The sequence below is a fragment of the Bos taurus genome, chromosome 3 (genome assembly GCF_002263795.3).
Source record: "Bos taurus isolate L1 Dominette 01449 registration number 42190680 breed Hereford chromosome 3, ARS-UCD2.0, whole genome shotgun sequence".
NCBI classification, from domain to species: domain Eukaryota; kingdom Metazoa; phylum Chordata; class Mammalia; order Artiodactyla; family Bovidae; genus Bos; species Bos taurus.
Window position 1 is genome coordinate 110783682 of NC_037330.1, and position 19332 is coordinate 110803013.

General features: G+C 47.8%; 1 protein-coding gene across 4 annotated transcripts in view; it reads left to right on the forward strand.

Annotated features, from left to right (window-relative positions):
- The window catches only part of DLGAP3 (DLG associated protein 3), a 61928-nt gene that overhangs the window by 17680 nt on the left and 24916 nt on the right, over nucleotides 1-19332 (forward strand). For 3 of the 4 annotated variants that reach the window (XM_005204733.5, XM_010803623.4, XM_059884380.1), the window contains 4 exons: nucleotides 4175-4257; nucleotides 5664-6821; nucleotides 11050-11255; nucleotides 11585-11657. In XM_005204733.5, the coding sequence (XP_005204790.1) occupies nucleotides 5715-6821; nucleotides 11050-11255; nucleotides 11585-11657 (1386 nt within the window). In that variant the 5' untranslated portion in view covers nucleotides 4175-4257; nucleotides 5664-5714. Of the gene's footprint in view, nucleotides 1-4174; nucleotides 4258-5663; nucleotides 6822-11049; nucleotides 11256-11584; nucleotides 11658-19332 lie in introns of those variants that run through there. The other variant, NM_001192438.1, reaches the window with a different exon arrangement.

The window sequence follows — 19332 nt, forward strand, 5'->3', positions numbered from 1 at the left end:
TGGTATGTGTGAGGTTCTTAGTTTTGTGTTTCCCTTTTTTAAAAAAACAAATCCATTACTGCGTTCCTTCAGAACGGTGTTTAATCAGTTTGGCTTCCCTGGGCAGCAGCATGGGAAGGAGAAAAGCTAAGGCATTGGAGTGAGGCTATGCTGGGTTTCACTTCTGGGTTTGCCACCGACTGTGTAGTCTTGGAACTGTCTGTTAGGCCCTCCCAGCCTCAGTTTCTTCTCCTGCAAATTGTGGGGTGGGGTAATATCTATCCCTTGGCATTTCTGTTGTTGTTGTTCAGTTGCTCAGTCATGTCCGACTCTTTGTGACCCCATGAACTGCAGTACGCCAGGCTCCCCTGTCCTCCTCCATCTTCTGGAGTTTGCTCAAGTTCATACCCATTGAATTGGTGATCCCATCTAACCCATCTCATCCTTTGCCGCCCCCTTCTCCTTTTGCCTGCAATCTTTCCCAGCATCAGGGACTTTTCCAAGGAGGCAGTTAAAATGTCATAAGTGAATGGATCTTGTTCTTTGTAGGTTTGCATCCACTTTCCCAACACATGCCATCTGCCAAGCATTGTTCTAGGAATGGGGGAGATAATGCAGTGAATAAGATGGATGGAATTCCTGCACTTTCACGGAGCTTACCTTCTAATGGGAGAGACAGACAGTTTCTGAATCACACAAATTGAAAATGGTAATGATAGAAGAGCTATAGAGGTACACAGTGCCTTGAGAGCAAACAGCAGGGGGATCTGACCTAGTCAGGGAGGCCAGAGAAAGCTTCCCTGAGGAAGCAACAACTGGGCTGAGATCTGAAGGGTGTGTAGGAGTTAGCAAGGCAGAGGTGGATGGGAAAGGCTTTCCAGATGGGAGGGAAATAGGCCCCTTGATGGGAGGGATTGTGGGACTGCAAAAGACCAGCCTGGCTGGAGCAGAGGAAGCAAGTGGGGAGCGTGTTGTGAGAGGATTTTGGAAGCCCAGGAAGGGCCAGAGCCTGCAGGCCTTGTTGGATGGGTTAAGGCATTTTATCCTAAGAACATCAATAAGCCAGTGAAGAGTTTTAAGCAGGGAAGTGACATGATCAGATTTGTGTTTCCAAATGACCATTTGGAGGGGAACTGGGTAAGAATGGAGGCAGGGAGACCATTTAGGAGGCTTATGCAGACATCCAGGCAGGAGATGATGTTCTGAGGTAGTTAGATTAGGTAGCAGCACTTTCTGCTGCAAATACAGAAAATCTGGCCAACAGCGGTTTAAATAAAGAGGACTTTATTCCTTCCTGCGTTTAGGCCTGGAGGAAGGCGACTGCTTCTGTTGGTTCCCTGGCTCGATGACTCCAGGGCCGGCATTTCTGTGATTCTCTATGCCTTGCTCTCATGGTGGCAAGACAGCTGCCCTGGGTCCAGGCATTGTGATTGTATTCAAGCTGAAAAGAAAAGAAGGATGGTACTGGCGAGTCCTGCCCCTTTTATTATAAAGGCAAAATCTTTCCCAGAGACTCTCGTCAGATTTTTTTATGTATATATTATTATCGAAATGTGAATCATATGACTTCTAGGTACAAGGGAGTCTGGGAAAGGGGAAAGGAAGTTGAGAATGAGTTTTGGCCAGTCGGCCCACAGTGATTTGGTAGATATGGAAATAAGTGGGCAGATCTATTTTTAGGAAACAAAATCCATAGGACATGGTGATGGATTGAATTATTAGTCCCCTCCTTGCTTGTTTTTCCTTCTTATTGATTATGTTTAGTAATGGGGAGGCAGCAGAAGGAATGTGATGGTAATCGTGAGATATAGGAGGAAGTTTATATAATTAAATCTATATCAATTAAATCATCTCTTTAAGAAATCCAGAAATCGGATAGCTTCCTTTTCTCTCAGTAATTTGAATTTGATTGTTTTGTGTAGTATTTGGACATTGGGGATTTTGGAAATCCAGAATGAGGGCTTCACATGGGGGACTATATTGCTTAATCTTTAGAGTTTATAGCGTGGTTTCATGTACGTTGTATCACTTGATACTAAAATCCTTGGAGATAGGTGAGCAGGTATCATTAGGCTTCGAGAGGGTGGGTCACCAGGTCTCAGGGTGGTCTGAGGGTTTGTGGTGTCAGGGTTTGTGCTTTTTCTCCACTAGCAAGTACTACCCCATAGGACATGGGAAAGGGAGTTGGGAGTGCTTTGTCTGGAGAGAAATAAATACAGGGCACATCTCCTCTGAGACTAGAGCTGGGGGAACACGGTGCATGCGTGTGTGCTAAGTCGCTTCAGTTGTGTTCGATTCTTTGCAACCCTATGGACTAGAGCCTGCCAGGCTCCTCTGTCCATGGGATTCTCCAGCAAAAATACTGGAGTAGGTTGCCATGCCCTCCTCCGGGTGTGGGGGAGAACATGGATTGATGCTAAAGAGACTGAGTTTGATAAGATCTTGATGAAGGCTCAGTGGCTGGCAGCAGCACCTGTGTAGTGATGGGGGGCGTGGGAAAACCTGGGAATGTCCAAACCATTGGTGTGGACATTCCCAGGCTTGATGTGGCCACAGACAAAGCAAACGGGGTGGTCTGGGTTTCTGCCAAACTAGCCTTTTGTGCTGTGAGTCTCAGACATGGGTCCTGCTTGGGGAAGGAAGAGGAGGACTGTGCCATGGATGAAAGACCAAGCTATCAAAGCATCTTTCCAAGGTGGAGAGATGCTTCTCGGTGCTTTTCCAATAACTACTTGAGAGGCCATTTTGGTCTGAAGTCCCCTCTGCTTCCCCAGAGAGGGGTAAAGGTGGAGAAGAATTGCCATCTGGAGGTAGGCGGTTGATATCTGTAAGGTTACCCCAGTTCCCCCTCCTGGCAGGGTAACCAACAGCCTCTCCAGCTCAGGCCATAGGGTGGGCCAGAGGCTGGACAGGCCCTCCCCTCCCCTCTATGGAAGATTCCCAGGAGGCTTCACAATCTTCCTCATTGTCTCACATCCCTCAGGGTCAGGAAGTTCTTCTTGTTGTCTGACTGTGTCTCTTCCACTACTATTAATCATGTCCGCAAAGCTAGCTCTTCTTCCTGACATCCCTGTGTCTAATAATGGCATCATTAGTCTTCCAGTCACGGCTGCTGCGAACTTCAGAGTCGTCTTCCTTTCTGACTCTCTCCCATCTCTTCCCAGGGTTTTCCAAACCTCAAATGTCTGCTGGAACTCTCTCATCCCACCCCTCAAAATTGCTTATTTCCCACCTCCTCTGCCTTTGTGCATGCTCTTGCCTTCACTGGGAATTCCATCTCCCTTACACACAGCCATCTTGTTCTCCATCTCAAGCAAACTCTTCTCTGGGAAGTCTTCCTCGGTTTCCCTCTACTGGATCTGCTCTTGCCCTCATCTTAACTGGCCTAACATTTTGGAACCTCTTTCCAGCACGGTCATTTATTCATCTACTTAGTGAACATTTGTTAGGTACCCTCTCTGGGCAAAGCCCCGAGCTGAGTGCTGGAGATCCAGTGAGAAACAGAATTTGGTTCCTACTCTGCAGAAGACCAGATTCTACTTCGGGAGACAGAAACTGAAAGAGACAATTTCAGTGCAATGTGATAGTTGCTTTCATGGGGGAACCCAGGGTATTCTAAAAACGCAATAGAGAGGCATAACCCAGAAAAGTCTTCAAGGGAAGGCGGAGCTTAATCTGAATAAGTGTTAGCCAGGGGAATGTGTTGAGGGGTGGATGAAAGAAGATTCTAGGAGGAGGGAGCAGCTTATGCAAAAATACAGGGACCTAAAATAACCCTCTCATGTGAAAGGTTGGTCCCCCTGTTAGACTATAAGCCTCTTAATGACAGGGACCACTCTTAAATCACCTCTATTCATGTCTCACTCTGAGTCTTGTATGGTAGCTGCTCAACAAATATTTGTGGAATGGAATCATATTTGAGGGCAATGAAAATGCAGTGGCTCAGCACCACGGACAGATCACACAGACACCTGCAGTTGGAGGTAGTCCAACCTGTAAGCTTATTTGCATGCATTTGCATAATGAAGCCAACTTCATTTCCCTGGGGGTCCAGAGGCTCTGCATCATGGGGGATCCAATCAGTCCTGGCTTGGGGGGTTGGGCAGGGAAACTGTCAAGGCCAGAGACTGGTCCTCTGAGGACTCCGGGAGAATCTCTTTTCCTCTTTGCTTACCATCCTTTTCTTTCCGGTTAGGAGCCAGTGGTCCTGAGCCTTCTGAAGTTAGGATTCTGCCTGGCGGTGGAGATCCTGACACCAAGGATGGGACACCCCAGATGGTGAGTGATAGGAGAGTCTGGGGGATAAGGTTCTGAAATCAAAATAAGCTGGGTTTGAATCTTGATGCAAAGTGACTCACCCACTTTACCGGCTTTGTGACCTTACCATTTTGAGCTATTTTCTCATGGGTAGATGTGGATAACATCTACACATAGGATTTCAGGGGGATTAGAGAACATTGAGTATGCACAGTACCCAGTACATGGCAAGTGCTCAGAGATGAACTGTGAGCGGGATCTGGAAGAAGCTTGAACCATGGTGGGTATGGGGAGGCCGTGGTGGGGAGGAGGGGAGGGTGAGCCTTGGAGGGGCTGCTGTCTGGAGTCTTTGAGGCTGTCATCTCCTACAGTCAGCAGATGGCCCAGGAGCCTGGTCTGGGATGAGGGAGGGCGCCGTCTGCCAGCTCCTTGGTCCCCATCCCTCCTGCTGGCACTCCCTCCTGCTGTAGCTCCTGTCCTGGCAGCTCTGGAGTCCTGATTGGAGGCAGTTCTTGCTGAGAGCTGACCTCTCTGTCCTGTAGCCTTGGCAAGCCTGGGATGGGGGCCAGGGCCACTGGCTCCAATGCTTTCCCTCCATCTCCTCCCTGCCCTGCCAGCCCACTGTTCCTGGGAGGAGGAACTCCTGGGGTCTAACCCCAGTTTAGGATTCAGATGCTGCCTGGATAGCCAGTGTTCCTCTTTTATGTTTCTCCTCCCTTCATGACCTCTCCTCCACTGAAATGGGGGTGGCGGTAAAAGGCATGGGGGGAATTTCATCAGGGAATACTTGGAACCCAGCAGAGGAGGGAGGAGTCATCTCAGGTTATCCCTTCCTGTCTCAGCCCTGGAGGGGAGGGAGAATGAGCCTCCAGCCAGATGGAAGGAACTGGGTGTGGAAGGAAGGGGAGGGGTTATCCTACAGAATTGTGATGGATATGTAGATTTGGGTCCAATGTTCTCTTTGGTTATTGCTTCTGGGAGCTGTGACCCAGAGCCCTGGCTCTTCATAGCAGGGGAATTGGGTAGGGATGGGACACAGGTGTGGTGCTGACTCAATTTGCCTCACACCAGCTTGTTAAAAGCTAGTTCACATGATGGCTCGTATGTTTGACTATTGTTTTTATGTCTGTGTTGGTATCTTTTTACTTTTGTTTACCTAAGATTTTTTAAAAAAACCCGTTTGGTTGAGGACATTTCCTCTTGGGAATAAGTATTTATCATCTTTGCAGCATTTGATGAATGGTGATAGTACTTTGTGCCCTTGTGAGTGTCTTTGTCTAGTACGACTTTTAAGCCTGTAAGGACAGTACAATTAACCACAACGAACTGATATGCATTACCTAAGCAGTTCTAAGAATACCTGATAAAAGTTTCAGGTCAAGTGGCCTGTTGTTTGATCCTAATCCCATTGCTCCCTATTTTCCCAGGAGGTTCCTGGGGCCTGGCCCCCAGCGCTATGAAGAGCCCTTGCTGAGGCCATGAGGGGTTACCATGGCGACCGAGGCAGCCATCCCCGCCCAGCCCGCTTTGCCGACCAGCAGCATATGGACGTGGGCCCTGCTGCCAGGGCCCCGTACCTGGTGGGCTCCGGGGAGGCCTTCTCCACCGAGCCCCGCTTCTGTGCCCCAAGAGCTGGCCTGGGACACCTTTCTCCTGAAGGGCCCCTGAGCCTGAGTGAGGGGCCATCCATAGGCCCCGAGGGAGGGCCAGGAGGGGCCGGGGTTGGGGGGGGTAGCAGCACCTTCCCCAGGATGTACCCCGGCCAGGGCCCCTTCGACACCTGTGAAGACTGTGTGGGCCACCCGCAGGGCAAGGGTGCCCCCCGCCTGCCTCCCACACTGCTGGACCAGTTTGAAAAGCAGTTGCCAGTTCAACAGGATGGCTTCCACACGCTGCCATACCAGCGGGGTCCGGCAGGGGCTGGGCCCGGGCCTGGGCCGGGGTCTGGCACTGCCCCGGAGGCCCGCAGCGAGAGCCCCAGCCGCATCCGGCACCTGGTCCACTCTGTGCAGAAGCTGTTTGCCAAGTCCCACTCTCTGGAGGCTCCAGGGAAGCGGGACTACAATGGGCCCAAGGCCGAGGGAAGAGGTGGCTCCGGGGGAGACAGCTACCCAGGCCCGAGCTCTGGTGGCCCCCACGCCTCCCACCACCACCATCACCACCACCACCACCACCACCACCAGTCCCGGCATGGCAAGAGGAGTAAGAGCAAGGACCGCAAGGGGGATGGCCGGCACCAGGCCAAGGCCGCGGGCTGGTGGAGCTCCGATGACAACTTGGACAGTGACAGCGGCTTCCTGGCCGGTGGACGGCCCCCTGGGGAGCCCGGGGGTCCCTTCTGCCTGGAGGCTCCGGATGGGTCCTACCGGGACTTGAGCTTCAAGGGGCGCTCGGGGGGGTCAGAAGGCCGCTGTCTTGCCTGCACTGGCATGTCCATGTCACTGGATGGACAATCAGTCAAGCGAAGTGCCTGGCATACCATGATGGTCAGCCAGGGCCGGGATGGATACCCAGGGGCCGGGCCCAGCAAGGGGCTCCTGGGGCCGGAGGCTAAGGCCAAAGCCAGGACTTATCACTATCTGCAGGTGAGGCTTTGGTGGGGGTGGGGAACAGGAGCCTCAGTCCTCACCAGTGTTACCCTGGGGGCTGTGGAAGGGGTTGGATGGGAGCCAGCTCCTCCCATGATGACGGGTCTGCAGGCAGCGGGTTCTTCCCTGCCTCACTGTCTTGGGGACTTCAGTTTCCCCATTTGTGCAGTGAAAGGGCCCTTCTATTTTGATGTATGTCAGTGCCAGGAAGACTTTTCCTCTGCCTGCTGTTTAGGACAAGCTGTGCCGGCCTCTCTCTTGTGAGGCTGGAGGCAGAATGAGGTTGAGGGTGAGCAGTGAACAGGACAGAGTGGGGCTGCCTGCCTGTGCTTCCCCGAGATTGGAGGTCAGCAGTTGGAAAGCAGCTGTCTTGCCCCCAGGCCTTCTCCAGACCTCTTTTCTGCCCAAATCTGGGTGGTCCAGATAGTGTTTGGGTATGAAGGTCAGTTATTTCTAGAATGTGCCTCTGCTGGTATTGTCATTCTGGGGAACCTGCGGTGGGACACCCACGAGGCTGTGGAAGAGCCAGGAACCTGTCCTGTGGGTTTTGCTGAGCTGGGGTGCACACTGAAGTCTGAGCTCCAGACCTAGCAGCGGGCTAGGGCTTCCTGGGAGTGGATGGTGTGGGTGATAACTGGAACACTGTCCCTGTCTTCTTTTACCACCTCTGTGGTGTCTGCAGGTGAGGCTAGGAGCTCTGACCCTTTCTTCTTATGGAGCCTTGGTCCATCCCTCACTGTCCCCTCTCCATCATCCTACAGAGATGGGGTTAGGGGCTCTTCCTGCCATCCACCTTCCTCTTCTCTGCCTCACACTCCTCTCCCACATCCCACTTCTAGAACTTCCAGTTCTTCCAGTTCTAGAAGTCCAGTAGACTTAGGGTTATCCCCCAAACCCACATTTCACATAGTTAATCCACATCCATTCATTCTATGAGTGTTCCCTGGGTGCTGTGAATGCAAAGATGCAGACACAGATGCTGCCTGGAGGAGTTCACAGTTTAACAGTGGGATAGACAAGGCAGCTTCCCTGGTGGCTCAGATGGTAAAGAATCTTCCTGCAATGAAGGCGACCCGGGTTCAGTCCCTGGGTCGGGAAGATCCCTTGGAGGAGGGCATGGCAACCCACTCCAGTATTCTTGCCTGGAGAATCCCCATGGACAGAGGAGCCTAGCAGGCTACAGTCCATGGGGTGGCAAAGAGTCGGGCATGACAGCAACTAAGCACAGCACACAGAGAATAGAGTGCAGGGAGGCGGCGAGAGGAGAGAGCTTTGGGAACCTTGGGAGCCCAGAGGAGACACCTCACCCACTTGGGTGGTGGTGGCCAGGGGCTGCTCAGAGCAGCTTCTAGGAAGAATGTCCCCTGAACAGAGTCGCAGTGGACAAGTTGGAGTTAGTCGCGTGCAGTGTTTCCAGGACTGAGTGTTCCAGGAAGAGGCTGCAGCATTTTCAGAGGCATGGAGAATTGAGCTTGCACATGTCCTTTGGGTATCACTGGCCTGTTTGGTAAGTTGTTCACATGTTAGGGCTCTCCTGGGTGGGGAACTTGCTAAAGCTCAAGGGCCATAGTGGAAGCAGAAGGGGGAGAGAGAGAGAAGGGGAGACTGGAGACTTGTGGGATTCAGGATTGGTCTTGCACTGCCCTCTCCCTGGGTAGGAAGGCTCTCTAAACTGGGAATTGAAGGGTCCAGAAGAAAGGGCTCAGGAGAGAACACCAGCCCTTCTTCTCCCATCCCTGGAGCCTTGCCTCCACTCCGCTGCTCCCTGCTGCTTCTCCAGGGCTGCCCTGACCTCCCTGGGGGCTTCCTTTTTAACATGCACCTCACAGTGTCCTGCAGAGGAGCCGGCAGCTCTGCGGTGGCTATGGAGTGGGAACCCTGCAGAGTGGCAGAGCGTGTCCTGGCTGTCCTGTCACCTCCCTCTGCCTGCCTGTGGCTCCTCTCTGTAGAGTATGGGGAAGGGGAGGCCCTGTCAGGGGCTAGGGTTCCAGGGGGTCTGAGGACTGCGAAGTCTGAGCCTGTTTGGCAGAGAACAGACAACCTGCACTCCCCTGGCACAAAAGCAGGGGAAGCTGGCTGCATCTGCCCAGGTGTCTTGGTTGGTTCCCCAGCCCTTTTGTTGAGACTCTATTCTCCCACTGGATTCAGGTCTCCTGCCAACTTCCAGAACCCCCCTTCTCACTTGGAGCCCTTGTTCCTTTATGGAGCCTCATCTCCTCCCTGTGTTCCCATTTGATTGAGCCCAGCACCCCCCCATCCTCCCACCGAGGGCTCCTTCATGGGGCCCACCCATCCCTTAGTCCCTGTTCTCACACTAACCTCTGGCCTCTCCTCTAGCCTCACCCTACAGTCTCTGTTCCTCTCTGGAACCCTATGCTCTCCCCAAACCCTGATCCCCACCCCCACTTAGCCTGTTCTTTTCAACAGGCACAGGCCAACCATTATGGACTCCCTCACCCACGTGCAGACTCATCAAGATCCCCAGCCCCCATCATCCCCTTCCTTCTTGGCTCAGAGATGATGCTAGGACCACGCATCCCGCAGTGACCTCTCCATAGGGCTTGAGCCCATCTCCTCGGAATCCCTTTCATCCATGAACTGTCCCTGCTTCCTCCCCACATTTAAAGACTATCTTTCTCTTTACTGACTCTTTCCCTCATCCTGCAAACATGCCCAGATCGCTCTCATCCTAAAAACAAAACAAAACAAACTTTCCTTAACCCCATACCCCCTTCCATCTCCTTCCTGTCTCCCCTTCATTTCCAAGTTCTTAGAGCATAGACTCCACCATTTGCTTTCATTTTCCCCTTTACTGGACTGACTTCCACACTCCTGGCCTCTGAAATGTCCTGGCAGTGGTCACCAATGGCCTCTTGAGAACCCTCCTATCTCTCAATGCTTACCGTTATGGTAGTTAATCTTGAGCCCTTACTCTCTGTTGGTTCATTTATTGTTTCCACCAGTGCTGTGATGCAGGCGTAATTATCATTACCAGTTCACAGGTGAGGAAACTGTGGCAGAGTTTAACCAACTTTGCTCACATTTACACAGCTAGCAAGTGATGGGGCCAGAATTTGAATATGGTTCTAACTCCCCAGCCCAAACCGCTAACCTTAGCATGCACTGTGGCATTTGACATTATCAACTCCTTCTATTCTGGAAATGTCTCCTGTTTCCGTGACAGGGCGTTCTCCTGACTTCCCTCCCACCCATCTGCCCACTCCTTCTCAGGTGACTCCATAGGCTCCTCTCCCTTTCTTCTCATCCCCCTTTTAAATGTCAGTGGATCCCTGCCCACCTCTCTTTCTTCTTTCCTCTGGGCTCTTTCATTCACTCCTATGGATTCAGCTGCCACCCATGACTCCCCCATGTCTGCCTCCAGCTCAGATCTCTCCACTGAACTCCAGAACCAAACACTCAACCACCTGCTGCACAGTTCTTTGCCAGCTCAAGATGCTCAACCCTGAACCTATCACCTTTCCCCCAAATCTGTTTCTCTGGGATTCTGTGGCTCAGTGAGCAACAACACCATCCCCCAGGTCCTCAGCCGGCAGCCTCCCAGTCCTCCACGACTGCTCCCCGCCCCCTCACCCCCCAAGTCTAATCAGGCTCACTGATGCTCCTGAACACCTCTCATTTCCATCTTGTCTTCCCCCTCGTTGTCATTGTCTTAATTTAGGCCTCATCATCTCTTGCCTGGATAACAGCATCAGCCTCTTAATTGGTCTCCCTCTCACCACTTGAGCCCCTGCCCTGCTCCTGGCTCTCCACGATCCAACCTCTGTTTGGACTGTTGAAGTGCTCTTTCTGAAACACAAACTGATGTCGCTCCTCCTGTGGCTCTTCACAGAAGGGAGGGGGACGTCAGAGGATTTGGGATGTAAGCACATTAAGAGGATGAAGGAGAAGGAGGGGTGAAAGGTGACTGATGTCAGGGGCTGCCTTACTGCTAGGCGTGAGATTGACACAGGTCACTTTGGCCTCTGAGCTTCTTGGCACCTATCATGGGAGCCCTTAGACTCTTTAGATGGCCCTCAGTCAGGTAGCAGAAGGCCCATGGAGGATGAAGAGGCATGTCCTGTAGGGGAGACCTCACCTGATCTGCCTTGACATATTCCTGAGCGTGGTTTGCTTGAGCCAGGGCTGTGCATCTCCCACTGGCAGTGAAGAAAGAGGGTCCCTGCTTCAGGATTTAGTAGGTGCTTGAGGCCCCTTGTCCCTGCAGGTGCCGCAAGATGACTGGGGGGGTTACCCCACTGGGGGCAAGGACGGGGAGATCCCCTGCCGCAGGATGCGGAGCGGCAGCTACATCAAAGCCATGGGGGATGAGGAGAGCGGAGACTCAGACGGCAGCCCCAAGACATCTCCCAAAGCGGTCGCCCGGCGCTTCACCACTCGCCGCTCCTCCAGTGTGGACCAGGCCCGGATAAAGTAAGGACAAGGGAGAGCTGGGGGCTGGGGAGGGGGCAGCAAGCTGATGCTGGGTGCCTGCAGGAGGTGTGCATCCTGTGGGTACCATCAGGTTCCCTGCTTAGGGTTCCACTGGGCAGTCTCGCTCTGGCCCATATGAAGAGGGGGTGCCCGTGAAAGCCCCTATCTGAATGCCTCTTTAGCACAGTCCTTTTACTCAGCAGTCTCCTCCTGGAGGTTCTGGGGGCTTCTGAGGAACAGAACCCATTCAGGGACCCCAGTGCTCTCATTCCCCTCCCCCACCTCCTAGCAGACCCCCATTCTGAATCTGGAATTTTGACCTCTCCCAGCTGCTGTGTACCACCCCGGATCCACCCGCGGAGCTCCATTCCTGGCTACAGCCGTTCCCTCACCACCGGACAGGTAGGAAGCAGCCCAGCATGCCAGGGGTAAGGGGTGGGGAGGAGGACTCGCTCCCATGCTCAGCCTTGGTCTTAAAAATCAGGAATCTGCCCCTGGAGAGAGCACAGCTCTGGTTCTGGGGAGCTGGGAAGCATGCCCTGGGATTCTCAGAGCTGAATCAGACTGAGGATCTCAGAGAGGCACATCCTTAAAAACCGCCAAGCATCCTCCAAGTGATGGACTTGGAAGGGCAGTGTCAGTTCTCTGAGCTTCCCTAGCCCTGTCCTGGTCTGACTGCCCCAACTCCCCCACCCCATGTAAAAGGCAGGCCTGACCGCACAGACTGAAGAGGGCAGAGCTTCAGTCTCAGAGATGATCAGGGCTTGAGCTCTCTCCTCTCCACTCCACCCTGGGGACCACTGGCAAGATACTTTCCTCTCAACGCCTCTGTTTTCTCATGGTGGAAATGACAATTGTAGTGATGCTTATCTCAGAGGGTTTTTGGGAGTTCAGAAAAAATATATGCAAACACAAGGAAGCTAGTCCCAAACTGGTATTTTATAAGTGTGAGTTCTATACCCAAGTATAGACTTTCCCCTTAACTAAAGAAGGCAGTGCAGTTTAGTAATTGAATGCTTGAGGTGGGTTTGAATTCCAGCTCCACTTCTTACCAGCTGAGTGACCTGGAGCAAGTTACTTGACTTTTTTGAGCCCCACTCTCCCTATTTAAAAATAGGCATTATAATAGTGTTCTTGGCACAGAGCCAGCACTTGATAAAGGTTAGCTATTTTTACTGTTTGCTGGGGGAAAAAAGCAATGCAAAAAGCAAAAGTCTATCCTCCTTGGCTCTCATTGTTTGTTGCTGCTGCTGTCTCTCAGCATTTCTTTGTTACATTTCCTGAATCAGGGAATCTTGACTGGCACAGTCATCTTTTCAATAAGACCAGCCTATGTTGCTAAACTTACTTGTTAATGCTCCGTCTTTGCTTCACTTGAGCCATCAGCAACATCTAACACAGCTGATGATTCTCTCCTGCCTGAAACACTTCTCTCAGTGGGCCTTGAGGATGCCACATCTTTTAGATTCTTCTAGATTCTCTCTCTGGCTGCCTATTCTCAGTCTGTGTCACTGGGGCCCACAAACTCTTCAGGATCTAAACACTGGAGCTTTCCAGGGCTTACTTCCTGGACGACTTCTTACACTCACTCATTGGGTGAGCTCATCCAGGCTCATGGCTTTCAATCTTATTGAGAGCCTGATGACTTCCAAATGTTTATCATCAGCCCACATTCTCCCATAAATACTGGGCGTGTATATCTAACTGTGTATTGAAATCTTGCTTGGATGCTGAGTAGACATCTCAAAATTAAAATGTCCAAAACCAAACTGCTGGTGCCCTTTCCCTTCCTCTCCAGGTTACTTGCTCCATCCACTGTCTTCTCCATTTGCTTCTGATCACCTCTTCCTTTCTCACATGTACTTGTTGCAGTATTTTAGTTTGTACTTCAGTACTTTAGCATGTACAGTATTTTAGTTCCCTCTCACTATACCTTCTTGCGTTTCATTCCTTCCTTTTATTTTATTTTTTGCTGTGCCGTGTGGCTTGTGGGGTCTTAGTTCCCTGACCAGGGGTTGAACCTGGGCTCCAGGCAGCGAGAGCACCACATCCTACCCACAGGACCATCAGGGAATTCTCTCGTTCCTTCCTTTTAAAGTAAATTCTTTAGTAATTTTTTTCAGTACATGTCAGTGGCAAATTCTGCCTTTAACCAAAAATATAGTTTACCCTCACTATTGAACATAATTTAGCTTATTACAGAATTCTAGGTCAACATTTATTTTTCTCTGTGTTTTGAAGATATTCCTCTGTCATCTGTTCTGTTGTTACTGTTGAGAAGGCTGCTATTAACCCAACTGTCTTTGTTGGTAATTTTCACTTCTCTCTGGTTGCTGTCAAGATCTTTCCTTTGATTTCAGTGTCCCGCAGTTTCACAGTGATGTGTATGTGTGTGTGCATGCTCACACACACACACACACACACACACACACACACGTGTATGTTTCCAGAATCTGAGGATTCATGTCTTTCATCAAATCTGGAACGTTCTCTCATGTTCCTGTTCGCTGGTACACCCTTTTACTTTCAACCTATGTGCTTTTTGATCCAGTCTGACAATCTCTGGCTTTTGAATGAGTGTTTTGTCTGTTCACATTTAATGTGATTATTGATTTGGTTGGATTGTCTCATGTCATTTTTGTTCCTCTGTTCTTCCTTTATGCCTTCTTTTGTATTAAATATTTTGTGTACAGTTTTATTTCTTTTTGTTAATTCCCTTTACTATATTATTTAGTGCATTAGTGATTGCACTAAGAATTACCTGTGTAACTAATTAAAACCTAGTTTATTCTAGTAAAATATACAAGCATTGCTCTAATATATCTCCTTTTCCTCTCCCTTCTTTGTGCTATTATTGCCATATATATTTTCTATATATGTGTTATAAGCTAAAACTTATTATAAACTGATAATAGTAATGGAATAATTACTTTGCACACTCTTCTGTCTTTTTTAACCTTTTTAAAATCTTATGTCTTTTAAAGAATTTGAGAGAAAAAGTGTGAAACATATTTATATTTACTCACATATTTACCATTTCTGGTGCTTCTAATTTCTTCCTGTGGATTTGAATTACCCTTGGATGTCACTTCCTTTTAACCTGAATAACTTGCATTAGTATTTCTTATAAGATAACTCTGCTGGCAATACTTTCTTCAGTCTGTATTTATTTGGAAACATTTTTATTTTTCCTTCATTTTTTGAAGGATAGTTTTGCTGAATATAGAATTCCTGGTTGATTTTTTTTTCTTTAAGCACTTTGATTATACACTTTGAATATCACTGTTTTTGGTGTTCATGGTTTCTGACGAAAAGTCAATTAATAATTTTTTTTGGTATGCAATGAATTGTTTTTTCTCTTGTGGTTATTAAGATTTTCTTAAAAAATATGTTCTCTTTGTCTTTAGAAAGTTGACTGTAATGTGTCTGGGTATGGATCTCTTTGTATTTAGTCTGCTTTGGATTCATTGAGTTTCTTTGACCTGTGGATTAATGTTTTTCAGCAAATTTGGAAAGTTTGGGGCCATTATTTCTTCAGATATTTTTTCTTCCTCTCTCTCATCTTTTTTCTGGGACTCCAATTACATGCATACTGGTATACTTGATGTCGCCCATAGGTCTCTGAGACACTGCTCATTTCTATTCAATCTTTCACCCCACTCTATTCTTTATATTGGATAATCTATGCTGATTATCTTAAGTTTTACTGATAACTTTTTATGTTGAGCCTTTCTAGCCAATTTTAAATTTCAGTTATTGTACTTTTCAGGTCTAGAATTTCCATTTGATTCTTTTCTTCTTTTTTAAAAAATTTTCTCTTTGTTGTGATTTTCTATTAATGCCATCGCTGTTGTCATACTTTCCATTAAATATTTAAATATGATTTCCTTTAGTTCTTTGAACATTCTTATAATAACTACCTTGTAGTCTTTGTGTAATAAATCAAACATTCAGGGACATTCACATTTTCTCATTTATTTACACAGTGTCATGAATACTGTACATTTTATTTAATATATTGTAGCAACTCTGGATTCTTATTTTACCTCTTGAAGATTGCTATTGCTTTGTTTATTTGTTAATTCCTGGTCTAAATCTGTGAAATCTGTCTACCTTGCCAGATGTAGCCTCTGATGTCTCCACTAATTTTTTTTCTTTCTTGATTTTATTTTAAAGCCTGGTTTCCTAGGGGTTGACCCTGTCTCTGCATAGCTTAGTGTCCAGCCAGAGACTGATCAGAGGTTGTGCTCAAAAACTTCAAGCCAGTAAGGCTTCCTTCCTCTCCTTTCATGGTTCTGTGTGTGAGCTGAGGAATACAGACATTGCTGTTTTCAAGCCTGCTCTGGCTTCTATTTTTCACAGGCTCTCCTACATTCCTTCTGTACATATGCATAGGCTCTATTGGCCAGGGATATGTGGGTGGGCTCAAGGCCTTTCTGATTTTTGTAGTACATGCACCCAGCCTCTAGTTAACCCAGATTGTGTGAAGTGCTTTTCACTCTGTGGCTATCTTTCCCCTCTAGAATTCCCCATCAAGTTCCTGTCTAGTCTGCCAGGCCCATTGCTTGCCTCTAAACAGTGCTGAAACCTCAACCTGTTAGTGCTGCTGGTTATTCTTATTCTTGACACTATAATGGACAGTGCTCAGAATAAAGTGAGCCCCCCTTTGTTAGTTGCAGTTAAGCAGCTGGTTTTCATAGCCTGGTCCACCCTAGTTGAACTATTGCAACTTATAGAGCTGGGAACTTGTGTTATGGGATCAACTCCAGGTGAGGACACTACAGACTCATTGTTCTTACCCAAAGTTCAGCAATTTTCATGAATGTGTTTCTTTGTTGTATAACTTTGATTGATTTTCAGAGTGATAAAATGGTTGTTTTGGAGAGCTTTGTGCAGCTTTATAGTTGTCTTAGGGCATAGGGTTTGGTATCCTCACTCTGTTATGTCTGAAGTCAGAAGTCTGGAAAATTCTTAATGACTAGACTATTATTATCAACACACTCCAGTATTCTTGCCTGGAGAATCCCATGGACAGAGGAGCCTGACAGGCTACAGTCCATGGGGTCACAAGAGTTGGACATGACTTCACAACTAAACCACCATTATTATTTCTTAAAATATTGCTTCTTCTACATTTTATCTGGGCTTCCCTGGAGAGTCCACCTGCAATACAGGAAACCCAGGTTCGATCCATGGGTCAGGAAGACCCCTGGAGAAGGGACTGGGTACCCACTCCAGTATTCTTGCCTGGAGAATTCCGTGGAAAGAGGAGCCTGGCAAGCTACAGTCCATGGGGTAACACAGAGTCGGACACGACTAAGTGACTAACACAGACATATTTTATCTAGTCCCTCCTCTAGAACTTCTATTGGTTGTGTTTGGGGTATTTTTTATCATTTCCTTTATATATCTTAACCTCTCCTTCATATTTTCCATTTATTTACCTCTCTTTGCTGCCTTTGGAGTAAGTTCCTCGGATATATTTTCTGGTTCTCTATTTTTCTCTTCTGTTGTGTTTCATTTACTACTTAACTCATTATTTGTGTTTTAATTTTCCCCTCCCCTCCCCCCACCTAGAAATCTGATTTGGTTTCTTTGGAAATCTTTCTGCTTTTTTTCCCCAAAGCTTTTATTCTATCCTTATGTTTTCAGCTTTATTGATCTTTTAAGTTTTAGAAAATTTAAACATAGCTTAAAAGCTAATCTGCTTTAGCTAAGGTAATACTAGCTGCTATAGCAGATAAACCTTGAATTCTCAATAGCTTAACTCAATAAAAGTTTAGTTCTTATTTCTGTCGCTGTTTATATTAGTTACCTATTGTGCTAAGTTGCTTCAGTCATGTCCGACTCTTTCCTATCCTTTGGACTGTAGCCTACCAGGCTCCTCTGTCCCATGGGGTTCTCCAGGCAAGAATACTGAAGTGGGTTGCCATGGCCTCCTCCAGGGGATCTTCTCGACCCAGGGATCAAACCTGTGTCTCTTATGTCTCATGCATTGGCAGGCAGGCTCTTTTCTGCTAGCATTACTTGGGAGGCCCAGTTACCTATTGCTGCATAAAAAAATTACCCCAAAACATAGTGTCTTGGAACTTTCCTGATGGTCCAGTGGTTAAGAATCTGCCTTCCAGTGCAGGAGACGCAGGTTTGATCCCTCGACCAGGAACTGAGCCTGCACAGCACAACGAAGACCCAGTGTCGCCAAAACCAAACCAATAAAAACATGAGTCTTAAAACAAAAAATACTTATTATTTCACAATTTCTATAGGTCAGGAATCTGAGCACAGTTTAGCTGGTGCCACCTGGGTCAGATGTCTTATAGGCTGTATCAAGGTGTTGGCCAAGGCTGCAGTCATCTCAAGGTTTGAGTAGAGGAAGATCTCTTTCCATGCTCACCTGCGGTCAGCAGGCTTCATATCCGTAATGTGTAGGACTCACTGTATGGCTCATAATATAACACAACTCACAGCACAGCAACTTGCTTCCCCCAGAGCTAAGGCTCCGAGAGAGTGAGAGAATGTGTCCAAGATGGAAGCCCTGGTATTTCTGTGATCTAATCTCAGAAGTGACATGCCATTGTATCTGCCATATTCTTTTCATCAGAAGTGGACAAATAGGTCTAATCTGCACTCGAGAGGAGGGGACTATGCGAGAGTGTGAATGCCAGGAGGTGAAGATTTAGGGGCCACGTCAGATCACACTTTCTAATATGAGGTCATCTTCAGTGGAGCTTTATTTGTGATCATCCTCATCAGCTTGGCTTAAGAGTGGGTCCCCCAGATTTTTAGATTGCTCTGTTGGACTGTTCTTGGTCTGGGACCATTTCATGTTTATTTTTAATTTGGGGAGGGATCTGGCCCATGTAGATACAAAATCCTGTGTCTGTGTGAAAACTACCTTGTGAGTGTAAATCCTTAGGGAATTTATCTTCTTTCCCCCCTCCTCAGTGCCTAGACTTCTGACTACCTCCTTTGTCATCAGTCTGTGCCGATAATTGATTTTTTTCCTAGTTTATCATTTTATCAAAGCTTTCTCCTTTTCTACTTGTATGCAGGTTCCCATTTCCAATTCCATGCTTCATGTGGGCCCAGGGCCTTACTCCTACGCCCAAGTGGGCGTCAAAATCTAAGTCCTTTGGTTACTGAGACCAGCTCCCCCTTCCCCCTACCTCCCACCTCCACTGGGCTGTTTGCAGCATTGGCTCACACAGTTAATATTCTGGTTTTCCAATCTCCTCTTTGTTTTTGTCCCCTGGGGACTTATCTCTCTTTCTTGTGAGCTCAGCTATGCATATGAAATGTTTGTTATATTTTATCCAGTGTTTTAGAATGTTTTAAAATGAGAGGGTTTTCCAAAGTTATCTAAGCCAAATGCTATATGTAAAGTGTACAGGATGTTGCCTCGCCCCCAACTAGACCCACCAGCACCAGTACAGACAGTTTTCAGTTAGACACAAACAAAATATTTTCTTTTAAATATCCCACAGCCTTGGAAATACTGATTCTGAGTCTGGATTGCAGAAAGGCTAAGGTTCTTATTTCCCAAGAGGATTTTTTGATGTTTGACTCACCTGAAAGTAAGTGTCAGGGGGAGCAGGATAGAAGGCTGTATAGGGAAAATAGGAGAATTCACAGCATAATGTTACAATTTCATACTTGTAATACAGTAAATATCAGCTCAGATGCAATATTCCTCTGAGAGTCTATAAAAGTCTGCATTTCTCTTGGGTCCTGGTCCCTTATTGGAACTCTAGAAGTTCCTCTTGGCTAGTAGAGATGGAAGATGTGTGGCCCTGGGGAGTTCCTCACCCGCCTTCTGTCTGCCTTAGATAGAGTTGGTTATGGAACTAACATATGGTTGGGATTTCAAGAGCTTGAGAACCTTTGGGAAAGAGGGGCCTCTGAGAAGTATTGTCATTGTGATTTAAGAACCTCTTGCTACTAATAATAGTAGCAATGTAAATTTATTTGTTTTTATTATATACATGAGTATTTTAAAATTTTGGAGAAAGAAATGGCAACCCACTCCAGTACTCTTGCCTGAGAAATTCCATGGACAGAGGAGCCTGGGGTACTACAG